This window comes from Acanthaster planci, linkage group LG07 (assembly GCF_054643075.1).
Source record: "Acanthaster planci isolate LZ-2023a linkage group LG07, COTS_SCS, whole genome shotgun sequence".
Taxonomy (NCBI): Eukaryota; Metazoa; Echinodermata; class Asteroidea; order Valvatida; family Acanthasteridae; genus Acanthaster; species Acanthaster planci.
Window position 1 is genome coordinate 17,292,098 of NC_141783.1, and position 20,688 is coordinate 17,312,785.

The 20,688-nt window shown below is 41.1% G+C and overlaps 1 protein-coding gene across 5 annotated transcripts in view; it reads right to left on the bottom strand.

Annotated features, from left to right (window-relative positions):
• The window catches only part of rptor (regulatory associated protein of MTOR complex 1), a 38,241-nt gene that overhangs the window by 9,616 nt on the left and 7,937 nt on the right, over positions 1-20,688 (bottom strand). The window contains exons 5-21 of one of the 5 annotated variants that reach the window (XM_022236626.2): positions 16,537-16,683; positions 14,751-14,929; positions 14,416-14,475; positions 13,972-14,072; positions 12,782-12,926; positions 12,341-12,515; positions 11,882-11,965; positions 11,358-11,468; positions 10,854-10,928; positions 10,317-10,382; positions 9,112-9,303; positions 8,557-8,697; positions 7,586-7,757; positions 4,547-4,672; positions 1,300-1,574; positions 723-835; positions 151-331 (exon numbers count right to left, since the gene is read on the bottom strand). In XM_022236626.2, coding sequence (XP_022092318.1) covers positions 151-331; positions 723-835; positions 1,300-1,574; positions 4,547-4,672; positions 7,586-7,757; positions 8,557-8,697; positions 9,112-9,303; positions 10,317-10,382; positions 10,854-10,928; positions 11,358-11,468; positions 11,882-11,965; positions 12,341-12,515; positions 12,782-12,926; positions 13,972-14,072; positions 14,416-14,475; positions 14,751-14,929; positions 16,537-16,683 — 2,343 coding nt within the window. Of the gene's footprint in view, positions 1-150; positions 332-722; positions 836-1,299; positions 1,575-4,546; positions 4,673-7,585; positions 7,758-8,556; positions 8,698-9,111; positions 9,304-10,316; positions 10,383-10,853; positions 10,929-11,357; positions 11,469-11,881; positions 11,966-12,340; positions 12,516-12,781; positions 12,927-13,971; positions 14,073-14,415; positions 14,476-14,750; positions 14,930-16,530; positions 16,684-20,688 lie in introns of all 5 variants that reach the window. The other 4 variants (XM_022236627.2, XM_022236625.2, XM_022236629.2 and 1 more) reach the window with 4 other exon arrangements.

Sequence of the window (20,688 nt, forward strand, 5' to 3'; positions counted from 1 at the left end):
ACACACATATGGAAACTATTTTACTGACATTTTAGTTTTTTGTGGACACATGCAGTTTTAAGCAACTTTTAACTCACAGGTGGCCTAACATTTAAAAGTAGCGCAGAGACGTGAAAAAGTAGGGAATTGATTTCTGGTGAAGGTACTCACGATGCTGGGTCCCTTGTCAAACAGCTTGCGCACCCGGGTGAACTGCTGGGAGTGGGGGAACTGGGAGCCGATGGGGGCGGGGTTCTGGGGCCTGGCTGGAGGAGGCTGTTCTCCAGCACGGATGGGCACCGGCTTGACAATCTCGATGGGGATGTTTAGCACTGCGGGAGGGGGTGAATCGCTGAGAAGACAGGAAGAGGATATTTTGGAGGTTATCAGAACTTGACAAATGATTTTAGCACTTGGTAATAATATTGTTACAATTAAGTCTTTTCTTGGACTTTTGTAAGAGTAATGCTGTGTCGCTGCTCGAACAAGGATTTTTGAGATGGTCATTCCATCCAAAATCGAATTCAGTTTCAATCAGATGTACCACTCTGGAATGACAAAAACTTCAAGCTAGAAAATGCAAAAGCTTGCATTAGATGGGGGCAGCCAAACCGTGACCACGCTATCCAGAATTCCATACGTGCTTTCCAACTTTGATCTTGGTCAATACTGGATGAATTGGGCCATTCCAATTGATGCATTCTGCACACACTGGAGAACTGTAGACGGTTGAGATGATGTACCTAAGGTTTTGTGGGGAGGCGCTGTGATTTCTCGTTGATGGGCTGTTTGGTGCTGATGAAGGCGTCCTCCTATTCTCTTGCAGTACGTGCTGAGGTTTGGCCATGACAGTTGCCTGCGAAAAAAAAATTGTTAATAATGAGCCCTCCTACTGTTTGGAGTGACGCAGTCTGTGAGCTCGTCGTAAATTCAACTGCCTTCCCTTGCTACTCTACATGGATACGTCGCTTGATTTACAAGAGGAGAGCTCTGACCAAAAGGTAACTCCATTTGCAATGGACCACCTCCATATTATAGGCAGTCTTTATCTGGGGAAGTGGTGCCAAGCAAACTGTGAAAGTTTTTTTTTTTTTTTATTGATGCAAGAATTAGACTTGTCCTCTTTTGAAATAAAACCATTCATTTTACCCCATCCCAACACATCTCCATGCCAGGACCAAAAGTGTGATACAATATTAGACTCCGGTAAACCTCAAGGTGTCTAACATAATATAACCTACCCAAAAGTTAACGTAAGGTGTCCTGTCCAAAACCTGGACAAAACTGCTCACGTGGTAAAAGGAAGCAACATGAGTCTACCTTGAGATTAATTTGGTTGACTAGTTGCTGTGCTAGCCTCTTGACTGCTGGGAGCGAGTCTGAGGCCAGCGTCAGCATCGTCTTCCAGATCTGAGCATACACGTTGTTGTAACTGGAGGAAAACAGGTTGTTGACCCCCGGGGAGAGCCGGCGGGCTTTGTCGAAGAGGACCGGCCCGTTGACTGGGTAGGCATCACCGCTCCCCGACGACGTGGTGGGGCCATTGGTGCTGGAAGAGGAACTGCTTGAGCTCGGCGACCTTGCCAGCTGTTGAGCTGATTGGCACGTTTTGAGAGAAATCATATGCTAGTCAACTTTTGAATTGTCACGAAAGCATTCCGTTTTTGGTTTTTTAAGTAACTCTTGGCGACTTATGCACAATCTTAGCAGCCCTCCTTTTGTTTGAATGTGACAAAACGTACTTTAAATGGAATTTTGTTGACTTTTGGTGAGTTTGGCTGTCAGAAATTATTTTGTCATCTAATTCAGGTACATTGAGTTAACTGTTCAATAGTCAGGTGCTGCACTGATTTTGCAGAGTCACAGTACAGGGAAACTGGAGACCCGTTCAAGATGGCATAATCAATCGGGTTCAAAGAGATGCAAAGTGTGCTAAAGAAGCAAAGAATTAAGGCATGCTACACTAAGCTAACTTGAAGGATGCAAATCCACTGCCATATTAACGTTTAAAGCCCATCCCAATCAACAGATATACTACCAACTGGCTAGTAAGGATGATGACATCACCCACAAATGGAGTAAAACCTGCCAAAAGTTAACATTCATGCAGGATATGCAATATGCGCATGAGTTACATTCAAAATGCCAAGAGCATGCAATAAACATGCACTGACAGGATTAACATTCTGCCCTGTGTCAGACAAAATTGCAGGGATGAAAAAATGGACAGCAACAAAGGTCAGGGTTAGAGAGGCAGAAGTATAGAACAAAGTTCCCAGTTCTTTTTTTCTACGCTGGGCTAGTTACACAATAAACGTAAGTCTTGAGTGTAAACATCAGGCTTGCCTGACGTATGAACCGCCCTTAAGTCCTTCATGGCAAAACTTACTGAGCCAAAGGGCTCTTTTTGTCTACAGGCAGAATGGGCTTTTAAATCTTATGTTAAAACCACAAGAATGTTCACATTTAAGCAAGGGCCATCACATATCAGACTGTGACCAATGTGTGAACAAGTGATGGTGTGTTCTAGGTATCAACATTTCTTTGGTGGGGGACCCACCACATCCTGAGTTATTACCTACAATTTCACTTCTCAGCATGTGGATTTACATTTTCAACTATCTATCAAAGCTTCCAAGCAAAAACCTCTATGCTAATCTCTACCATTGTCTATTTGCAGTACGTATAAAACCCTACTCCAAGCACTGTGTGAAGTATCTTCTAATGAGGTGGGAGGCTGGAGGAGAAATAAATGCTGCAAGTTGTGAAAAGCACACAGCAAATTATAGAAGTATCTCCAGCAAGCAAATGTGATGAAAAACTTCATGGAAAAACAAAATGGAGGTAACCCAACAGTCTTTGTATGAACAGTATTTGTGACTGCAAGTTTTATGTTTTTCAAATCAGATTCAAGGAGTTTAAATCCCTTGGACTTCACAGTAAGAGCAATAAGATATACTTCACGGGCCATGTCACATGACATCATGCCTGTCAGTTGTCGAGCATTCTGTCCAGTTAACATTAACATTTTTCAACCCATTCAAGTAATACTGTAGAATAGATTGGTTTACTGGAAGTTAGTGTTCCATGACCACTTCGTGCAATTTTAGTCAAGTATATGTCGAGCCTCAGATATCACCAGTCTCAAATGCCAGAAGCTTGAGTAATGACAGATTAGACATGGAGTGCTTTAGGTCTGAATATCAGAAGTGTTACACTGGGAACAATATAGCTTTGAAAAAAAAAGGCAAAGGGTTCATTTCAGAGCAAAGCAAAATAGCAACTTGATTAGAAGGAATTGAGCTTGAAACAAGGAACATAATTCTGACCTTAAAATACATTATTTCAGAGAGGAAAAAATCAAACAGATTTCCTGCAAAAACAAGTGGATAAAACCGCGACCCAAAGACATACATAGTTTGTTGTCCTTTTCAACATCACTGGTATGCAGTCAGCATTTGCATAAAAAGCAGAGAGTAATCCCCATTACATTGTGGGGAACCAGTTGCCCAATGACCGAAGGACAGTAACCACAGGCACTTGTCGCAGCAACGAACATGGCTCCCAGTGCCAGGAAATGTAATTCTTTTTCTGGGAGGGTTAGGGGTAATTATCATACATGGACGTGGTTAACTGCAAGCTCAATCAATTTGGTGGTCACTTAGAAATTTAAGTGCTAAGGCAAATGTCAGGCTTTACTTCCCTTTTATAAGAACATCATCCAACCAAATAATTTCCCCACCAAGGAAAAAATTACTACATATAGACTCGGATCCTTGGCTTGGTGGTTTTAGGTATAATGCTATTCTAACAGAGCTACCATGCCAGTCGGCCAGAAGAGCAATTTTGTTGTATCTTATACTTAAAAGTTTGTGTATCCCATTTATGATAATTACCCTGACCTTCCTATGAAAATGCATGTGCAACGATTCAGATATGCCCATTTTATTATAACCACACCTAACCCTCCTAGGAAAAAAAATGACACTGCCAGGAAGACCTCTGTGTGCACTGCGAATCTGTAAGTAGGGGACCACTTAACTTAGTCATACATATGCAAAGGCTGAACTGCATAAATGAGTGTTTTAAGGCCAACACTTAATCTCCAACCTAAGTTCCCCCATCATATGTCATTCTGATTTTCATGTTTTGTTGTTTTTTATGAAAAGGGCATATTTGATATTACCACAGAGCTGTATCAAAATTTCTCGGGGGCTAACTCCTTCACAAAGAAACTTTCCAAGATGCCAGTCTTATATGAAGAAACCAAATCAATCTCAATCAAAATGGCTTCATGTCACCAGACCACCAAGATTCAGAATAGAACACAGTTTTAGTTCATCTTTTTGATGCGTACAATTATCGAGTCCTTGAACAATGTATTCCTGGTATTTCCACAAGTGCTTGCATGAACATGGACACATCTATTATCTTTCACTCACACACTAAGTTAGCACTCCAGCAATTTATCACAACTCAAACTGGTACTGTACAAGCCTTACTCCCCCCACCATCACCAATCGATGAAACCTAGGTCAGGCTAGAATGACGTTGAGAAGGTATGTACCATACATCTGGAGGTTGCCGGCACTAGTCGAGTGAGGTAGGTGTTGATTGGTCCGTCGGGAAGAGGAGGCAGCGGAGCCCTGTTGTAGGGACATTCTCCGCATGGACGCTGCGTGGCCCTGTGCGGCTACATAGTGGGCAACAATAGGGATGTGAGTCTGGGTGCAAGACTTTCTTGTGTTTAAAAACCTGACAACAGAGGCAGCCCAATCACTCCATTTACTTTGCACCAAGTAATCCATGACTGGTACGGGATCCATCAGGTTGGCCCATTATGCATTCTTTAATTGCATCAAATGGCCCAGGATCTATAAATCATGGAAAAAGCGCCCCCGTTTGGTGATACAAGAGAGTCTTGCACGAGATTGGTGGGATCAGAAAGAACTAGCTCCTCATTTGTTTGCACAAAGCCCCAATGCGCACAATCCGGCAATTATTTTGTCCTCACAATGAAACCTGATGAGTTTTTTGCAAGTGAACAGCCATGGAGATGTCCTTTAAAATGTCGATGAGAAAGTACGAATGCAGTTTTGCAAATCAAATCTGACACTATTATTTCAGAGAATGAAGTCAGCTGATAACAATAACGAGCCAGACTTAAAAAAAAAATGTTGCAGCATTTTGAAAGTTTGCATTATTTATCCTTGTTACAATCCATTTATGAATCCTGTAATTGAATCAGTTACAACTAAACCATACATGAAATGATTGGCATTCACTGTAAACAAGAATGAACATGCTGTTGGTAAAATGATAAATGTAAAATAAATTACAAATGAAAAAAGAACAAACGTGAAATGTCTCATTACTTTAATCATTGCACACATGAGAAAAATGAAATCATCACACCAAATAAAACATGATCATAATTCAACAGAAACTTTTACTTCAAATGAAAGTATGCCACTGAAGCAGTTGAATTTTTTATTATTTCAAAAGGGAGTGGCAGAGAACTTTGAGCCAACAGCAGATCCCAATGACGACGTGACACTTGTGTGCCATGAAAAACTTGAAATGAAGGGACAGGGAACGGGCAGAGGACAGAGGAGGGGGCAGAGCAAAGGAAGGGTCAGGGAAAAAAAAAGGGGCATAGGATTGTGTGACGGCAGAGAAGATGGTACAGAAGCAACAAAACAAGACTTGACATGACACCGCAGCCATGACACTGACAGGCCCAATTTCACAGAGCTGGTTAGCAAAACTAATATAAGCACGGTTCGTTGTCAACTATAACCGTAACTTCACATGAATATGGGTAATTCCAGAAATTAGAGGTCCATTTTTTTGGTGTCCCTGTCAAATCTGACATATGATTTTGTAAGTTCAGAACACATTTTCTAATTTCCAAGAGTGATGAACTAAAGCACACTACCTGCCAAACAAATAGTTTGAAATCAATTCTGGTGATATTTCCATGTCAAATAACAAAGGTCAGATGTGACAGAGACATGAAAACGTCACACTTTTGAACGCCTAATTCCTGGAATTACCCTTATATTGCCTGGATATTCTTCTTAGCGTCTTTTTTTCCCTTTGGTGTAGATGCATTTTTGGCAGTTCGAGTGAACTGTGAACTGCTACTTTTAAAGCAGACCACTTCCAAAGTTTGTGTTAAGTTATCTAAGATTTTGTGCTTCAAGTGCCAAGATTTTAGCCATTTTTGCTTTGTAGGAAGAACATCAAGCTGGCACCCTCCACAGCTATGAAATTGGGCCAAGACCGACAAAATGACAGCGTTGTACCATACTGTACCTCACAGCTTTACAGATTCATTGAGCACAGGAAAATGTGGCGTAGCTTGAATTTTCTTTTCTTTTTTTAAGCCATTCCAAGGGGAAGCTTCCTCAACCAATTCTCCTCGTATGATTCAGCCTGTTTGTCAGTGTTTATGTCGTCCATGTGCTTGTCGGCAGGCAGTTTATCTGAAAGCTCGCCTCAAAACAACAAGTGTCCTCAAAGCAACAAGTGTCCTTCCTTTATAGTCTTTCAATTTATAGAGGACCGTAAATTTCCAGTTTAAGGGGGGAAACGTGAGCAAATCTGGATTCAAACCTTTGACTTCCAAACATTGTTCTGGTGATGAACTAAAAGAGCTGTCTAGCCTTACTCTATAGTCTAATGTCAATGTTTGTTCCTGCATGATTTTCAAATAATGATTCCTTATTTTATACACTTTTCCATTTTTTTTACGCACTTTTTATTTTTTTCCCTCAACCATCTCAATTGGTATGGTTCACTTCAAAACTTTCAAAATATCTACTTCAAATCGCAGTACTTAGAAGTATCAAACTATATGTAAGACCTTAAAATCTGCCAAGACAATTCAGTTGCACCTTCCTTGCAAGTTTCCACTTTGACAGAACCCTACTCCCTGAAACTTTGCGAGGGATGCCCCATCCGAATCTACCCCCTCCCAACACACACAAGGTCCAAGGTCATCTGAACACTACTGCAGTTTCACCGTCTTCAAGCGCTTCCACTAACAGATGTGCCCTTTGACCCGTTTTGGCTGAATTAATCTCATACACTGCAGACTGAACATTTCGCACCCCTATCTACTGGAAGTGCTGTGCACTAATACTCTTCTACTTGCTTTGTGCACACTTCCTTGAAGGCACTGCTTTATTTCTGACTAGAATGAGTAGATGACGAGCATGCCACGCCAGACTTGAAGCATCTAGAAGTTGTTTCTGTACTCTAAGAATATAAGTAATTCTCATGCAAAGGCAGAGAGGTGGGAAGCCTGTACAGAGCCATCTGGGGCATGAGATAAGTCAGGGACCAAGACCACACATTACTCTTCGGTTTTAATGTGGATACCTTTTCCGACTCACAGAAAGTTATCATGAGCTCAACAGAAAGACAACAAACAAAATAAACAAAACGAGAACGGCGTTCAACTCTATAACCAGCTTCAACATTTAGAACACAACTCGACACATTTCTACATTAAAAGAAAATGTTACAAATACTCACACACAAAAGAAAACAGACAAAACAAAGCGACGAGAGACAAATGGAAAATGTGGGGGGACAATACCGTTGGCTCCCAGGGAGTCGTGTACAAGCAGCCACCCACCGGTAGTCACGCCCACACCTAAGGGCGCCTGGTTCTCGTCACTGCGCTGGTCCTCTTCCAGGATCTGTCGGGCCACGGACGCAAACTGCGACTCAAACTGCTTGATGAGCTGGTAGAGCGCCACCACTAGTTGCTGCAGGGAGAGGAACAAATCCATGAGTTTTTCAGCTTGAACTGTGACGACCAGGTAGTGTGGTAACAGTGGTAAGCCTGCTGTGTACATGTAAATGTTCTAGTAGCTGAGTACCTGGGACAGTATTCTCACATGGGTTGTGTACCCAAGCAGGGCAATCTGCCGAATTCCGTGTGTAATCACTCGGGACTGGATGGACGCATATGGAAAGATCTAGCTGAAGAAAATTTTTTTTCAGGGGAGGCTTAAGTAGGGGCAATAAATCTAGACAATAATTGTATTACTGATATTAAAGATTCACGCCGCATTTTGAAGCTGCATCGGCCCTTTTAGAAATGCATTATTTTGGCAAATCATGAAAGTAAAAGGAACTCGAAGTCCTCAATTTGGGACTTGATAGCTAAAACTGGAGATAATTATGGTAGTTGAACCACTTAAATTCCAATCAGTTGGCAGAGTGGTGAGTACTAACCTATCATGAATATTCATACTGGCTCTATGACTATTCATACCTCTCTCACAATAGGACTTCCATCCTGCACCACATTGATGAGAGATAATTATGGTAGTTGAACCACTTAAATTCCAATCAGTTGGCAGAGTGGTGAGTACTAACCTATCATGAATATTCATACTGGCTCTATGACTATTCATACCTCTCTCACAATAGGACTTCCATCCTGCACCACATTGATGAGAGATAATTATGGTAGTTGAACCACTTAAATTCTAATCAGTTGGCAGAGTGGTGAGTACTAACCTATCATGAATATTCATACTGGCCTATGACTATTCATACCTCTCTCACAATAGGACTTCCATCCTGCACCACATTGATGAGAGTCATCCCCACATTGTGGTCAATGTTGATGGCGTGGTCTGTCCTTTCCGTTCCATTACCGATGAACGTTCCCAGTGCTATCACCGCCGATGCTCGGACCTGGTAAAACAGGTGAAAAGTCAGGCGAGGAAATGTGTTTGCAAAAGAGGGGTTCGTGTTTCAGATGAATGCAGAAATGTATCAAATTCAACGTCGCAAAATATTTGGTGCAAAAATCAAAGTAGAAATGTGTTTCTATTAGTAGATTAACAGTACCAACACCTGCCATGACATCACATGTTTATACGTAACAAAATGATTCATATTTACTTTAAAAAGTGCTTGAAAGCTTAGACAAATCTCCTTCAAGAACTGGTTGCACTTTCTTAACAGCTTTCAAATCATGAGCTATGAGCTGATGAAGAATATGAAATGTCTCTTAGCAGAAATGCCAAATTTCAAAGGTTATTTTTCTTGAAATCCAGTAACTTCACTATGCAAAAAGCTTCTGCAGATTGCGTTGCGTTGACTCACCTCTGGTAGTGGGTCACTCAGAAGTTTGTAGAGCTTCTCGTGGGCGCTGTCCCGGACGCCGCACCACCGCGCCGCATCAAACATCGTCCACACCCTGGCCAGACACAGGGCAAGCCACTGTCGCAGCAAGGGGTGGGGGTCGTTCAGCTGCTCCAGGCAGATGGCAATGACGTTACCTTGCAGCGCCGCTTCCTGTTTGGAGATTGAATTCAAATGATGAGATCTTTGTGCCATCAAAGAACCCCAAATGAACTTCCGTGGTTTTTTTTACTAAGAACTTTGTACAGTCCTCCAAAGCCTCCCCCCCACGGTGCAGGAAACCAACAGCACATTCTTTACACTGTGGAGGAAACCAACAGCACATTCTTTACACTGTGGAGGAAACCAACAGCACATTCTTTACACTGTGGAGGAAACCAACAGCACATTCTTTACACTGTGGAGGAAACCAACAGCACATTCTTTACACTGTGGAGGAAACCAACAGCACATTCTTTACACTGTGGAGGAAACCAACAGCACATTCTTTACACTGTGGAGGAAACCAACAGCACATTCTTTACACTGTGGAGGAAACCAACAGCACATTCTTTACACTGTGGAGGAAACCAACAGCACATTCTTTACACTGTGGAGGAAACCAACAGCACATTCTTTACACTGTGGAGGAAACCAACAGCACATTCTTTACACTGTGGAGGAAACCAACAGCACATTCTTTACACTTGACTTTTACTGGGCACTGAGCTTAGTCAGGTCAAACCAGAACTTCCAAATTTCTGCAAAATCCTCCAAGCTTTCTGGTGGATGACAAAGAACAGGTTGTATTCAACACCATAAGGACTGGCATGCTGGATTTGTTTGTTGGCTGAGACAAAAGATCTGAACTTTCTTATTGGTGTTCTCGACAGCTCCCTCCGTAAAGACCAGAGAACTCTTGCCAAAAACACTCCCATATGAAATTATCATTGAAAGTATTACTGTAACCTTGGTGGTTGGCAATGTCAAATGAACAAGCTACACTGCAAACTTGATCGCACAGTGCAATCAATTAGCAGCATGGCACAGAAGAGGACCACGCACCATCAAATGAAACAAAGCTCCAGGAGCTTTTCTGTTGTTGAGTACAAAATGCGATAGCCGACACCGACTTCCTTTGACCAGAGAATTCTTACTTGGGCGTGATTTTGAAGAATCCTACTCACCTGCCCATTTGGGTAGTCCTCAACAATCATTGCCAAGACAAAGGCTGCCATTGTTCTATGCTCGGCCTGTGCAGAGGAATGGAGGACAAACAGACCAAAGCGTCAAATTCCTGTGACTATTCGTCCATTCCATTTCCATTTCCTTTTGTTTTCATAAGGCTCATTTTTTCCATTTCAGTGGAAAATCAACCTCCAAAGACATCTGGGAAAACGCAAAGATGAAGTGAAAGTTGGTTTTGCCTCAGAAGAGTCATCCATAGAGAAGGCAGTATTCATATTTGGGGCACCGATCTTTGTCCCCCATCATACCAGAGTTTGCTTGAGTACGGCCACATAGGAACCCATGCATTGGGGTTTTCTGTTGCCTCCTTTTTTGTGCAAATTGTCAGCTCTTTAAGAGCAGAAACTGCAGAAACTAAACTTTTAAACATTTTCTAATTCAGACCCCTAGAAACATAAGTATGTCCGGACAGCAAATGTGCTCCACAATTTTCTCATTTTGGGGGGGAGATCTTCCTGAATTTCCCTGGCACTCACAGGCATGTATGGATCTGCTAGCACCGACAGAAAGTACTTGTGACCGTTGTCCTTCACCAGGTCTGCCTTACAGGACTGAAAACAGTAAAACAAAACTACGTAGGTTAGCCATCATCCACACTAATAGTCATAGTCATATTAATGCAATTTCATAAACACACTGTAAAATGCTTCCTTCTAAAAGCCTATTTTGACCTCTCCTGATAAAGTACAAACGTTTGAGAATATTCTGCTTTTGGACAAAATTAGCCAAGTATTTACTTGAATTAAACACAGATCCGGTTTTAGCAGATCTGATCACAAGCATAGCAATGCTTGAGCAAGAATCTAAAGATAAGGCGAATTTCAGCATGAAAGACCCAACTACCATAAATTTTGAACAAAGGCACCCCTCATACTCAAAATAATTTTTTTTTTTACATTTTGTAGCAGCATCTTCATGATCCACTAAAAAACTGCTCCAAATCAAAGCAGGAATTTCCCGTCACAGGAACACAGACTCACCCTATCTACAGCCAGTATCTTGGCCCATATAAACACAAGAAGAGGTCTGAGCTCCCTGGCTGAACTCTGAAGAAGTTTGAGAACGTACGGGAAGATACCGACTGACAAGGCCTTTGAGCAAAATGAAACAAAAATATGATCGAAAAGACAGTTATGACAGGAAATACATTGACATTCAACGAGAGTAATGCAGCTTTTTTCAAAAAAATTAATAAATGGAGAAATTTAAATATAGAAACTGAAAACTGTTTTAAAAGGAAGATTAGATTAACCCAACCCCCACAGAAAGTGACATCCAATTGGAACTGGATAATGTAGGACAGTTAGGGTCAATAACACACTATGGAATTTTAAGAAACCTTCCTTAATCTGTCAAATTTTAACACTGGGTAGTAAAGCAGACTTCAACAAAATCGGGATTCCAAGGCCTTCTGTCAAGCCAAAGTATCTGGGCTCAACAACCTGAATCCCTCTGAACACTAGACCTTTGATTTGTTTGGCATACTAGCTGAACAATGTCTCACCAGGCTGACAGCCCATGGACCCAGGTCTAGAAATCTACCTAGGAGGTCTAGCGCTCGCAACCTGTGGACCTGACTTAGAAGAACCTGCAAAGACATGAAGCAAAATAGTTCACTATACAGAGGTGAATAAAATTCATGACAAACTTGAATAGGGGGCAGTAAAATTTTGACATGTGTAGACTGAGGTCTGAAAACTTGTTTCAAAATACGAAAACAGGACAATCCTCATAAGTCTGTCAAGGCACCAGACTTTACTGTGCATTCTTCCTGCAACAGACAGCATGACATTGCAGCTTACCAGTGAGCAGCGTTAAGGTGCCTTTTCAACAGGTGGATTTTTAGTGCGCACTGAGGTGTGGATGTCAAAGTTGTGGAGAGTGTCCATTTAAATGTACAGGAATGAACCATACATGTATACACAGGGAACACACAACAAAGGAAAGACCTCCTTAATTTCACCTGCAGTACGATGGGCAGCTGCTCCGGTGGGTCCCTCTTCTCGGAGCCCATCGTCAGCCAGACCTGGAAGGCTGTGAGCTGCTCGGCAAAGAAGGGACTGTGGACATACTCCTCCCCCTGCAGAAGGCCGGGGAGCTGGGCCAGACAGACGTCTAGGGCCAGGTCCCAGGCTTGCCTGCAACCATGACCAAACCAGGAATGTAAGACACAGCTAGCAAAGCTCACTAATCAGGAGCAGTTAGTTTGCTGTTCTGAAAAGAACCAGTGGACTTGAGCTGCTGCAAGCTGATCTACAAAACCCTTTGACCTTGAGGCAATTTTGTCATCTAAAGAGGGACACGACTCAAAAAACTTGAAAGTGACAAAAAATGCCTCTTTTTGATGGGAAAGTAGCCAGTAAAATTACCCGGAGACTGCAACGTAACATGGAGATGCACTTACCACATGCTGTGTTGGTAGGTGGGCGGTAACCGTGGACTGGACACAGGAGAACAGTTGAACGTCCTCATGATTCTCTCTGCTAGAAGGAAATTCCGGTAAAGACTCGCCACCAGCAGGTCCTGCCTAAACAGCTTCTGGAACAACTCTGAAGCAAGTGCAAACACAGAGAAAAGATACGCACTGACGGATTTCCTGGGAAATAAGGAGGCGAATGGAGTGTTGTGGACTTTGTGCTTGAACAAGCCTTTTGCGAGTTAACTTTGACCCAAATCTGGTACACCGAGTTTTTTTAATTCACTTGAACATAACAACTTGAATTCTCCTTACTACAACCACTGTTGCTATACCTCGTGATTCGGGGCAAGCTTTAGCTTAGTTACATACATGTAAGAGACGCCTTGCAACAATACACTGTTCTCAATGGATAAGGAAAGCACAAAGGAACCAGTCCATTCCAGAGATGGTGGTCGCTATGCACAAGCTTGCCCCCAATCAAGAGGTATAGCAACAGTGTCTTTAGTCAGGGGAATTCAAATTCTTATGTTTATGTGCAGTCAGATAACTCAGTGCAGCAGATGTTATTTAATTTAATTCGCAAATGGCTTATTGTAAATAGCAAATGTGTGAGCTGACCAGAACCTGATTACTGAAGAAAAAATGTGCGTGTGTTGAGGTATGTTATACTTTAGGCACAAAAAGACCAGTTTATTTTTTTTCTTCAAAACAGACAATTATTTTACATTTTAGAGTCAGCGCAGATGGCAGTAGATTCTGATGGATGTGAAAAGGTTACTACTAACCGCAAAATACATAAATGCATGAAAAAAAACCCCAAAGACATGAGTGACAATGTAAGGAATACTTATGAGTGATATTTTAAAGAGCAAAAGATAAATCTTGGAACATCGTCAATATGCCTTGAAGGAATAAATTAATAACGAAAATTAATCCATCTATCAAACAGCTGCAGCTAAACATGAAATCATCCCTGGGAGTGCTCCACTATGTGGACACCTAGCCAAACACAAGGCTTGTTGTTTACCAAAGGTGTTCAAATGAAGACCTCTGGTAGATCCACGTTAAAGCTACATGTAGTCTCAACATAATCTGGCCAATCCCCTAAAAGCTTGGTCCTGTAGAATGAAAACCCCTCTGTCGGTAAACGAGCACCAAGCCGTGGTCTATCTTACCTCTGGGCAGTACGTTCCATGCGATGGTGTCGGTGACAGCCGTGAAGATCCAGTTCAACTCTCCTAAGGGTGTCCTTCTGTCATTCAATCTCCCGGGTAATCTAAGATGCAGGGAATGACAGAAACACGCCTCAGCTACCGAACTGAAGCATCCTGTTTCTAATTCAAATATCCAAAGCCGCGTACTTTGCCTCAAAGAATATGCTCAGAACATACCGGTACAGCATGGTTAACTTAGAAAGATGTAGCCATTATGGGTATTTTCAGAGAAGGTATGTAGTATTGGGCTAACAGTATCAAAAGACAAAATCAGAACAGAAAAGAAATAGAAAACAGAAGCAATTTCACTTACTTCTGTTTTTTTTCATTTTGAAAAATCACCTGTTAATTTCATACAGTGAACAAAGCTTGAAAAAATCGAGCATACATGTACAATTTACTCACTTATCTACAAGTTCCACAGTGACGCCTGGTACTAATTCACTGCTCTTCTGAAAACAAAACCTACAAAGCAAACAATGAAATCAGAAGAAAAACACGCATTCACTTTACACACAAACTGCTGGCTGAATGTTTGAAATCTTAGACAGTTTCCTGGTTTTATCTTCAATTTCCACTTTTCTCTTTTCATTCAATATGTGGCAACAAAATATTTGATGGGGGAAACATTCAATGAATTGACATGTACACATCAAAAATTGCTAAAATTGCCAAAAATTGGCATCTCTTGGAAAACTGGTACAAAATTAAATCAAGTGAGCAAAGGAGGCGAGTCTTACCATCTCAGTGCTATTTTAATTGGCGTAGATAGACAGGCCGTGAAGAGGTCGGCAGGAAGCTCTGGATTCATAGGCAGCTGCTCGTTGGGACCACACGAGGCTAGCTGGATGCAATTCTTGGCTGGTGGGGGGATGGGCGGCTGGGAGCTGGACAGGGTGTGGGAGTTGATGGTGGCCAGCTAAATAATGACCAATTCAAAAAACAAAGATTGTATCAAGCACGTTGCTAGAAGTTTCAACAGTGGGGCTGTTGTCAAATCAGCACATTTTCCATTTGGCATCACAGATTTTGATAATTCGATAAGCCAAAAAACAGAATTACGGATCATTAAAATGGACATTCCCGACTGTCCCTGAGACCAAAATTCAACTATTACCATGTCATGTAACCAAAAAAGCAAAACAAAACATATCAAAACAAACACTATAGATAAATATACAGCACATATCAATAAAAAAACTGATACATGTACAGGTATGTACCTTTTTCTAAATGATATTTCCAGAGGTACATGTACATTATTTGTGTTTATTTAGCTAGCTACTTGGGTAAAACGTTTTAGTGGCCTTAACAAACAGAAAAAAAAAATTTTCCAATCTGTGCTCCCGCTCATCCTATTTCAAACACAAAGGTTCAGATCTGGAGCTCCGTGTACATGCACTTTTCTTGTGACCTTTGTGGCCAAGGTTCAAATCCCTCCAGTGATATTGAAATGATCTGGAATTCCCGTTGAACCCATGTGGAAATTCCCGGGGCATTCTTCCAACTTCTGAAATAGGAATGTCCTTTCGTGCTCTTGCTGGAACAAAGAATCTGATTCCAAGAATCTATGAATTATTACCAGGCAAAGTAAACACACAAACAAAGGCAAGAGATTTATGATCTCAGCCAAGCCGGTCTCTCAGCTTATTTACATAACAGCTGAGCAGATCACTGCAGCCTGTCCCCTGCAGAAGCCTGTATTTAAATTGTTCTCCAATTAATAAATTGCCACAAGAATTCTTACATGTTTGTCCATTCTCCTGTATAGAGTACCGAAGTGTGAGGTCACTGTGAGCCAGAAAGTGCAGTGCAAATGAATGGAGTACGCACGCATGTTGGTTAACGCGCTGGTTCTCGCGCAAATGCCTTTTACACACTAATTGTGCGCATGACGTGTTCACTTCGGTACTCTATTTGACCAGCAAGGCAAAACCGAGTTTTGAAGCTTACAGTTGCTCAGCGGGACAAATGAGAACAGTTACAAGGACAAGGGCCCACCACACCAGTTTGTTTTTTTGGCAAGAAGGGTGAATTATAAACATGTAGTTGGTGTTCAGAGTTGGGATTTTAATGGGAAGAGGTGGCTTGACACCCAGGAAAAGTATCTACCATTTGGCTAATGGACTCAGGCTCACCTGAGAAACTCTTGGTGTCAGCAAAAAAACAAGGAGGGTCTAGCTCAAGCTGTGTCTGTGTCATAGTAACAGACATTGCATCTTCCACAGTACCAATGATCTCAAGCACTTTAGTATTATGTATGACTCCATTAATGAGGCCAGGTCAACTGCCAGCCAGTCTTGACACACATACAGCCCCTGCCGTCACAGGTACACACATACTTCTGGGTGAGGAGAGGTAAAGTGACTTGCCCAAGGGCACACGTTACCAGCAGCTGGATTCGAACCCACGACCGCTCACAAACTCTGACTAAGCAGGACTCAGTCCCCACAAAACAAATTCAAATAAACCAACAAAAACATGACAAACAAACTGGAAAGAAATCAAAGATGTAATTACCTTTACCTCTCTCTCCTGCTCCTTCTGAAGGGCAAACTGCTCGAAGGACTCCAAAATGAGGCCGGCGTTGGAACAATCGTAGACAAATATGGAAGGGCTACCCATCCAGGTCTGGAGGTCGTAGACCGACAAGGGGATGTACTGTGTAAATGTCTGAAATCAAAGCAGGGAATTCCATAGATCAACTCCACTGATGAAGAAAGAACGAAGACGGTATCAAAAGAATTATCATAATGCTGGATTGCTGTAAGAAAAAGAATCCAATGTCTACCTCTATATATTCATATCACCCTGCCACAATCTCATGTGCAGGAAAAAGTGCAGCATTTCACTTATCCGGTCACAAACAAAAGAATGAACAGTGGCTGAGCTACCTTTTTGTCAGTTCATCTAAACATCTTGGGACTTTTGAATCTGACAAATTTTTGATGGAGCATTACTGCGATACACAGAGTACACATGCATGGAGGGCACAAAGCACATGTACACGCCTCAAATATTTCCACTGTGTTCTTTGTATGAAAACTGTTGAAGGCTTTATGCAGCCTGCATCGGCTCACACATACATGTACACAAACAGTGTACAAATGTACATACATGTACATGGAAATGTACATGTAGCAAATACATGTATTCTGTGTGGATTCGTCAAACTTGGATAATGTAAATCCAACAAAACCAAGATTAAAAGTTACATATTTCTGGGTCTTGCAATCAACAAAAGAGGCAGTTTAACTGCACACTGAACATTTTCTTCATTCAACACCGATCAGCAGGCTTCTAGTTTCAGCCTCAGTGGCTTTCGTCCACTTGGTAGGATGCCCAGAGGAAGTCTGAAACAAGAGGGAAATGCCTAAAGCAAATTCCCAATTCTGAGCACAAATTTACACTGCCCTTAACATCAACATGTCTTGAGCAGTGATATCGAATCTTTGGTCTTTTATCAAATTCACTGCCGGACTCACATCCAAACAAAAGCACAGTACAAACAAAATTTGTCGACGGGCCTAAAACATGAATTTCTACATGTACATGCGACTGCATCTTTTATAATGACCCTACATGTACTGTATGTATCTCACAAACCACCTCACCCAACTGTTATTTAAAGCAGTTCTTCCAAAGCAATAAACACTGCAATAAATGAATGGAAATTAACAGGTCTTTGTTAAAACCAACTAAATTAAAATAGCATGATTTCAATCAACCTTGAGCTGCCACATTCCATTTTGCGTAAAACTGGTTTGACTCATGTCTCCACTCTACATGCACCTCTTGTGGGTGCACACACATTATTTGGTAAAATTTCAGAACAGTCAGACAAAATATTTCTGGAACAATCAAAGTAGAGACAGACTACCCCTTTAATTCTCTTAATGGAAGTGATAAAAAAAAAAAGACGGAACCGGTTAATGCAGTATAATGCATACTTCTGATAGATAACAAATATCGCTCGTCATAAAATAATTTTTATTATCCTTTAACTTATCATATATAAATCCTAGATAAAGCCACTTGATGTTTGACCTCTAAAAATTCAATAAGGCAACTATGCAAGATGCCAACTGATATATTTCAATCAATTTATTTGTTAGCAAAGTGTTGCTGAACGCTACTTCCAATTACAAGCGGCACTTTTATGAGACAAGATTCAAACATTGTATACATGTACGTACGGTACATTGTACATGTGCATGACACTAACATGGTAAGAGAAAGCAGACTACAGTATTTATTATTGCAGTGAGGAAGCTTTCAATTTCAAATGCGTATGTATGCATTCAAGGCTCTTTGTAACACAGAACAGCTACCCTTACCAAGTACATTTCATTTTGTGCTATTAAAGTGTAGTGACAGTCCAGTTTTAGTTCTGGATGCAAGTGATTTAGCTTTTTCTAGGGATTGTTATTTGCAAGGTTCCTGAATAGACAATGAGGGATGTACAGTTGCCCGGAAGACAAAATACAGAAAGTCAACCACTGAAATGACGCGCTTAAAGGATAAATGCTTCGTGGAACGCTGTACTTCATATCGTCCTAATCAAGCAGAAACGTCAGACCCAGTTGAGGTGCTACAATCTCGTTTTGCATCTGGTGTATCTTTCAGCTGAATTTTTCCAGACACAACTCACATCTGATTGGTTGAAAAACACAGACGATGTAATGACATATCATACTTGTATTCTGCCCTTATGTGCAGTCACACTGGACATTCAGATGTGAGCAGAAATTAGGAGAAAAGAGTCTTTGTACTGCTGAACATGCTAAGAGGTGTGCAAATGAGGAAGGAAACTACTTTTTGTATTTCTGTCGATGTTGCACATCGCTGTTTCCTTACTTTTCGGGCAAGTGAGTTATAATAAGCCAACTGTAACCAGGTGACAGTGTGCAAAGGTGCAGTCACTGTGTGCAAACAACTGAAAGTGAAAAATTGTTTAAAATAGTCATTTCTGGCTGTTCGCTGAAATGAAATGGTCTGTGTCTCATTTCTATTTTCAGAGTGAAAAATTGAGATAAATAGCTCAAACAAAACATCACCTCGCAGGATTGATAACTCTAACAGTCCAACAAACTTTCATTATAGTTCCACATTCACCCTAGGGGGTCAGGATTAACGAAACAAATAATCCTGCAATGAAACCCCATCCTTGACAAATCCACGATCCATCAATAAAACACAAAAGGTACAGTCAGCTTTTATGAACAATAAATCAACAAAACCTATGCCATTTTTATTGGACCAGTGTAAAATATAGAAATGTTACAATTCCGAGCTATTTCTGGCACACATTCATTCTCACAGACTTTGACACCGTCATTATTTTTGTTTTTATTGCCAGCTGTTATGCAATGACTGTAGGAACCTGGACCACGGTGACAACCTCAACAACAGTTAAGGTTGACGTGATGTTGTGTGCAAATGTACAGGAGCATTCATGAATTCAGCCCTTGCTGTCTGATATGCATACATGTATAATAGGCAAACATAAGCATGTGGCTGCTTTGGGGGTTGTTAAAAGGCATTAAGCCAAACTGGATCCATTTCAAATCAAGCTCAATTACGGACTCATGATTTTACAAGTCTTCAACGACAACACCATACATACATGTACATGTACCATATGAAGGTTGGCAAGGCCAATGAAACAGCTGATTTACGAGTTCTTGTCGTTGAAGTTTAGTTTCCTTTTTCAACCTGATGAAAAATCCACTTCCTCTTTCATATCAATTCCTGATGCTGCAGAACAGTGCTCAGCGTGTCTTCCTGTTGCTCACGTTTGTTTTATTTTGACACAGAGATAAGGATATCTCCAAAGTGCCAGCAAGCGAACAACTGTTTGTTTCTTCCACCATAGGGCAAAAATGACATTCATTAATTTCCCTTTTAATCCTTGGCTGACAAGACACTGGAAATAAAACGTAGCAACAACTGATCTACGGCTGGATGCATGTCATGAATACATTTAAACAGACAAGACATTCACTTGCATGTACATGTAAAGTTGTAAGTGAGAATTTCAATCCTTTGTAGCCCTATATCTTTGGGCTAGCTTAATTTTTCTTTTAAATTATCTGAATGCACGTAGTTCCCCCTGAATTCTTTAATACTGAATACTGAATATATTAAAACTGGATTTTTTTTTCAGAACAAGTCATGGCTTTTATGACAATGCATTAAATTTGGGCAAACTCAACTTACAAACTTCTTTAAAATACTGCAACCTTTCTTTGAAAGAATCTTTTGGACTCTTGTCTCCTACACAACAAAAATATAATGTATCAAGTGATTACTTCCAACGGATGAAATTCTCCTTGAAAAGGTTACAGCCTTTGGACATGTCCAATGCATGTTTGTGCAAGTCAAAACTTGTTTATCGAGTACAATAGAGTCAATTTTACTGTGCAGATAAACTGAGAAAGTGTATTTCAACAAATAGCTAATGTCTGCCCAGCAGGTATCAGGAAGTGTGACGCTGTGTGCAATGTAGACCATTAGTCATGTCATTTTGGTATCAAAACAGCAGAAATGAACAGTGTTGCTGGTACGGTATGCCATCCTGATTAATCACACGACAATATGACCTGGAATCATAAACAGGGACAAGGTTAGGGAGCATCTTAAAACTTAGATTCCTTGGTTTTTCATTTGGAACTTTCC